At 34.7% G+C, this 6213-nt stretch overlaps 1 protein-coding gene across 1 annotated transcript; it reads left to right on the top strand.

Annotated features, from left to right (window-relative positions):
* The first annotated feature begins 3049 nt into the window (after positions 1 to 3049).
* LOC110890131 (cold-responsive protein kinase 1) lies at positions 3050 to 5270 on the top strand. Its single transcript, XM_022137701.2, has 6 exons — positions 3050 to 3360; positions 3453 to 3568; positions 3676 to 3886; positions 3997 to 4234; positions 4327 to 4477; positions 4700 to 5270. Exons 1-6 carry the CDS (start codon positions 3291 to 3293, stop codon positions 5108 to 5110), a joined length of 1197 nt encoding a protein of 398 aa, XP_021993393.1. The 5' UTR covers positions 3050 to 3290; the 3' UTR covers positions 5111 to 5270.
* The last annotated feature ends 943 nt before the right edge of the window (positions 5271 to 6213 follow it).

Here is a 6213-nt window from a genome sequence, read left to right as displayed (position 1 = left end):
GATAATTAAAAACTGTATGTTACATTTTTTTGTAATACAAATACAGATGTATATAAAAAAGAAACAAAAGATCTGATTTATATAAAAAATGAAAAAAACAGAATTACATCAAAAGAAACAAAAAATCTGACACATGCAAGTAGACTTTTTGTTTGTTTGTAAGAAATAAGTGTAAGAGTGTTCCCATTTTACCTTTCAAGTACATCATATATATATTTAAATATTGAGAGAAAGGGAGAAAAAGCAACAGATATCCGAAAATTAATCTTAGCCATCCATGCATCATAATCAATGGTTGTTATTGGGTTTTCAAGGTTTATTCAACTCAAGTGGGTTTTCAATTTATCCTTGCCCTATACATATATATATATATATATATATATATATATATATATATATATATATATATATGTATATATATATATATAGGGAGAGAGAGAGGAAGTGTAGAATACAAATCCCTAATTATACATTACGTACGCGACGATAATAGCCCTACACGTGTCCCTGATTCATTTTTCCTATGCGTACGCGATTAGTGTCCGAGTTTGTGAGTCCATGCGATTTTTGAAAATGTCAGGGTTTGTGAGTCAGAGTTTAGACATAACATGCGGACAACCTTTTTTGTGAGTCAGAGTTTGTGAGTCCATGCCATTTGTGTAAATGTCAGGGTTTGTGAAGCCATGCGATTTTAGACATAACATGCGAACAACCTTTTTTGTGAGTCAGAGTTTGTGAGTCCATGCGATTTATGAAAAATGTCAGGGTTTGTGAAGCTATGCGATTTTAGACATAACATGCGAACAACCTTTTTTGTGAGTCCATGCGATTTATGAAAATGTCAGGGTTTGTGAAGCCATGCGATTTTGGATATAACATGCGAATAATCATTTTTTGTGAGTCAGAGTTTGTGAGTCCCATGCGACTTTATGAACATGTCCGGGTTTGTGAAGTCCGAGTTTGATAGACAGAAGATCTAACGGCTGGGGTTATCGCGTACAATTTGTAGGATAAGGATATATATAGGGTAAGGATAGTGTAAAAAGGGCCTAAAGTGTAAGAAGTGTAAGAAGTGTATTATAACACTATATATAATACTATATAACACCATATAAACATCGTATAACAATATGTAACACCATATAATACAATATAACACTATGTAACACTATATATCATTATATAACAAATATAACACTATACATCTATCATAGACATGCTATCAGACAACCTATAGTGTTATATTTGTTATATAATGATATATAGTGTTACATAGTGTTATATGGTATTATATGGTGTTACATATTGTTATACGGTGTTTATATGGTGTTATATAGTATTATATATAGGGTTATAATACACTTCTCACACTTCTTACACTTTGAGCACTTTTTACAGGATCCTCTACCTATATATATATATATATATATATATATATATATATATATATATATATATATATATATATATATATATAAATCTCCTAAATAGTGTACGAAGTCATAAAACACCATAATTTCAGCCCTAAAACACACCCAAAACCCACAAATAACAGAACGAAAATTACTAAAACACTATATTCAAACCCTAGCAGTTCATGAAAAACTCCAAACGCACCATCATAGAACTATGAATATACACACAACATGATAATCAACACAAAACACATAATGTTAGTCATTGGATAATTGGAGCCTTATCATCCAAAACACAAAATAAAACCCATATATATGGTGTTTTAGCAATCTTTATTATGTTATTTGTTGGTTTTTGGTGTGCTTTATAGTTGACATTATGGTGTTTTATGACTTTTACACATTTTAGGAATTTTGAACTTTGTGGCGGAGGGAGGCGACGACAGTGGGTTATGGCGGCTGGTGGCGGGGTGGTCGGTGGTCTGTGGTCTGTGGTGGTGGCGGTGGCGTCAGTGTTCTGTGGTAGCACCAATGTTCGGTGGTGGTGGTCAGTGGTGGCGGTGGCGCCGGTGGTCGACGGCGTAGGGTTGCGGCGGGTGGTGGTGGTGGCGGCGGTGGGTAGCTAGTGGTGGGAGGTGTTGGTGATGAAGGTGATAGAGGGAATGAAATGAAAAACATGTGTGGATGGAATGAATTTAAGGGAATGTAATGCCTTATGTAATGGGCGATTCCATTAACCTGACCAACATAACACATTTTTTTCATTCCATTGTAAGACCATGTGTAGTGGGGCTTGAAGATCAAGCCTCTCCCTTGGGCGTTATGAGACATGTGGCATCCCAGTCAGCAAGGAGTATTATGGGGCTTAAAGTTAAAAAGTTGTATAGTGGTATAATGCCTCGTAACCCCCATTCAATCATTACCCAATTATTTATTTTAATTTCTTTCTTTTTTTAGAAACATAAAACAAATAATATTTCATTAAATTAAAAAAATTACATTAACATTAATTAAAATACTAAAATAATAAAGACAAAATGTTCAAAAGTAATAAAAATAAAAAGATACGGCATGCTTAAAAAAATAAAGCTCTAAAGTCTATATTTGTCATGAATTTGTTGCCTATGAATTTGTGCTAGGGACAAGGCATCTCCTTAGAGGTGCTTGATCGGTTTAGACAAATACTCGATGTCTTCAGATCAACCGAGCATCGGAAGTAGGCGTTTTCGAATCAACCGAATCGTATTTGAGTTGGTTGGCTTAGACGGAATATAAAAAATAGGAGGAATGAGGATTATATAGCTGTTAAATGTAAATAATAAAAATAGAAAAAATATATATATTTTTTATTACCGTTGCATAACGGTTGTTTTTGAAAGTCTCAATTTCACTAGCGATTTTATAATCATGCCAACACCCATTTCTTAAACATCACGTCGCCCGGGGCGGTGTTTTGACACGTCGCCCGGGTCGGTTTTTTGACGTGAAGTGGCAAAGATCACACCATTCTACTCTCCCACCCATTCCACCTTTCACCCCAACATACCAAACAATATCTAAATCTTGAAAAATAGACACGTTGACTTTCTCGACACAAAAGGTCCTCTTAAATATCTAACCAACCCTTCTCTGTTCATACTCATCCACATCAAAACCACTGCCCCCTAGGCCCCTTCCAGGAAAGAAGAATTCAAACTCCATAGCATAACTTAGCTGACTTTACAATTAATATACTCCCAATGGGGCACAAATTTCCATTGCCCCAACTATTTCTACAAACATCACACCCACCACCAATCACCCATCTTTAATCATCAATCTTTCATCCATTCTTCTTCAAATACTGAGCACTCAACCATCAACCAGTAACAGATCATGGGTTGTTTCTCTTTCTTCTTCAACAGCAGATCAGACCCACCAAAAGGATTCCCTGAATTTTCAAATGGTAAACCCTTATTCAATCTTTGATATCAAAGTTCCTTTTCTTACTAAGCTTTGCTAATCTTTGTTTCTTGTATAATTGGTTATTATAAACAGAGCTATCTGAGGTTCAGAATCTTAAACTTTACTCATACAAAGAATTAAGAATTGCTACAGATGATTTCAGCCCAGCTAACAAGATAGGGGAGGGTGGATTTGGTCCTGTTTATTGGGTAAGTTTTATTTATATAAAGTTTATATATTTATTATGCATATATATATATATATATATCAAGACATATAGTTAGTTTCTAATTTGTGACATTTTTGTAATCTTTAGGGAAGATTAAAACATGGGAAATATGCTGCTATAAAGGTTCTTTCTGCTGAGTCAAAACAAGGAGCAAGAGAATTCTTGACAGAAATTAAAGTCATTTACGATATCGAACATGAGAATTTAGCTAAGCTTCGCGGATGCTGTGTTGAAGGAGATCACAGGATTTTGGTGTACGATTATATCGAAAATAACAGCTTGGCTCAGACCCTTCTTGGTAAATTCACACTTGCATCTTGCTTGTTCCTTAAATAAATAAATAACAAACTGTATTGTTTTTGTGTCCATTTTTGCTAAAAACAAAAAAGTTTGAATTTTTGTTTATAGGTTCAGGGCATAGTAATATACAGTTTAGTTGGAGAACAAGAACCAAGATTTGCATTGGAATCGCTAGAGGGCTCGCGTATCTTCACGAAGAAGTGCGGCCACATATCGTTCACAGGGATATTAAAGCAAGCAATATTCTTCTTTCAAAAGATTTAACACCAAAGATTTCGGATTTTGGTCTGGCAAAGTTAATACCCGCGAATATGACCCATGTTAGCACGCGCGTGGCTGGAACAATGTAAGACCCGTGTCTTGAATTACTCTTTGTGTTTAAAGATTCCGCCTTTATGTCGTTAAAGTTACTGAAGTTCTTTTTTTTTATTGTATCAGTGGTTATTTGGCGCCAGAATACGCGATTAGAGGCCAGTTGACGCGTAAAGCTGATGTTTATAGCTTTGGTGTTCTTCTCATAGAAATTGTTAGTGGGAGATGCAACACAAACTCATTGTTGCCTCTTGAAGAACAATTCATTCTTGAGAGGGTAAGTAGTTTTTTTTCGCATTTTTAACTTGTTCAATCTAGTTATTGTGACATCTAGTCGTAAAAAAATAGTTTTTAATGATCGGGTAAACGCATTTTGCTTCTAATAAATCGAATTATCTGTTGGTCAAATAAGAAGATTCATACAAAAGTCAAAATGCATATTTTTCTTTTATGGACTTGTTGAACATTTTTTAACATGAATTTATTTTGTTCTAAACAGACATGGGATCTATATGAACGAAACGAGTTGGTAGAGCTCATAGACACAGCAATGCACGGCGAGTTTGATGTAGAAGAAGCGTGTAAATACTTAAAAATCGGTCTTTTATGCACCCAAGACATCACAAAGCTTCGACCCATGATGTCAACCATTGTGAAGATGTTATCGGGTCAAATAAACGTCAACGATTACAAGATTACAAAGCCGGGCCTGATTTCAGATTTCATGGATCTCAAGATCAGAAGCAACCCTAATAAACCTGCTTGTGCTAATCAAGATCAAAAAAAGAACACATACAATACTACCACTTCTTCAGGTTCTGATAATGCAGAACATTCATCAGCATCATCATCCAACACCACATCACCATCCACCATGACATATACAAATGCATGGGATCACACTCGTTGATGCAAAAGTCAACCCCCCCCCCCCCCCCAACCACCCAAACCAATGTAAATGTGTACATTTTTTGTTTTGTGATTTGCAGAGAAGGGGTTTTTTTCTTGTAGAGATTTTTTTATTTGTTTAAATGGGAAATTCACTATAGATTTGGAGTTTTTTAAGACTATTTTTGGCTTCAGTTTAGCCTTTTTGGTGGATTTTCCCCCCTTTTGACTGCTATTTATGCAAGCTAGTCTTACTAACCACCCCTCGCGGCGTAAAACCGTGCTAAGTAGCAACTGAACAGCGACGAAACCAGGGCGTGAACAAAATCACGAATACTTTAACACCGAATGACTCATGTGACGTTAAACATTAACAAAGTCGAATGTATACTGACATGTATTAAAAATTCGAGGTAAAAAAAACCCGAGAGACCAAATGTGACCACCAAACACCGTATTAAGTAACAACCAAACGACAAAAAGCGTAAAACAAAAACTAACATAAAAAACTAAATATAAAAATCGACTTTTATTAAATAATAAAAATCTTAAAGTTAAAAAAAACTAAAAAAACTAAAAAGTTACTATTCCTAGTTGAATTAATAGATATAGAGAATATCCTAGGGTGTGCTAATTGAAGATTAATTTGTTTTGATATAATTAAAAAATGGTGTTTAAGGCTAGTGGGATAATGTATCATAAGTTTAAAATAATATTTTGTGGGTGGCGGCTGAGAATAAGCCACGTGATTATCACCATGACAAGTTTAGTATTATTGATTGACTAGAATGGTAGAATATTTTTCAAGAAGTTTGTTAGTTTGCATCATTATTTTACTTTCGTATACGTTTAAATCTCTAATCTTTAACTATCATTTCTAATCTTCTTGAAAGTAATACGTTTTTCTGTAATTTATATTCATATGGAAGTAATTTAACCGTGTAAGCCGACCAATGTTAGAACATCTGCAATGGTTGGTTTTGGGGTGTTTTAAGGAGACAAGAGTATGATATGGAAGAGAGATAAGAGAGGGTCGGTTTTGTGTAAGAGCATTTTTAAACTTCTTTATGGGAGTGAAGGGAGGAGCGAGAAAGAGGAGAGAGAGCTTTTGCCTGATATTATGAT

Source organism: Helianthus annuus, chromosome 11 (genome assembly GCF_002127325.2).
Source record: "Helianthus annuus cultivar XRQ/B chromosome 11, HanXRQr2.0-SUNRISE, whole genome shotgun sequence".
NCBI classification, from domain to species: Eukaryota; Viridiplantae; Streptophyta; class Magnoliopsida; order Asterales; family Asteraceae; genus Helianthus; species Helianthus annuus.
Note: the sequence above shows the minus strand (reverse complement) of the source record. Positions and strands in the feature narration are given on the sequence as shown.

Bases quoted from the DNA above. Each gene is read 5' to 3' on its own strand.
- LOC110890131 (XM_022137701.2), top strand. From the start codon at position 3,291: ATGGGTTGTTTCTCTTTCTTCTTCAACAGCAGATCAGACCCACCAAAA. The intron at 3,569-3,675 runs GTAAGTTTTATT...TGTAATCTTTAG, and splicing joins GATTTGGTCCTGTTTATTGG to GGAAGATTAAAACATGGGAA. The intron at 4,478-4,699 runs GTAAGTAGTTTT...TGTTCTAAACAG, and splicing joins AACAATTCATTCTTGAGAGG to ACATGGGATCTATATGAACG.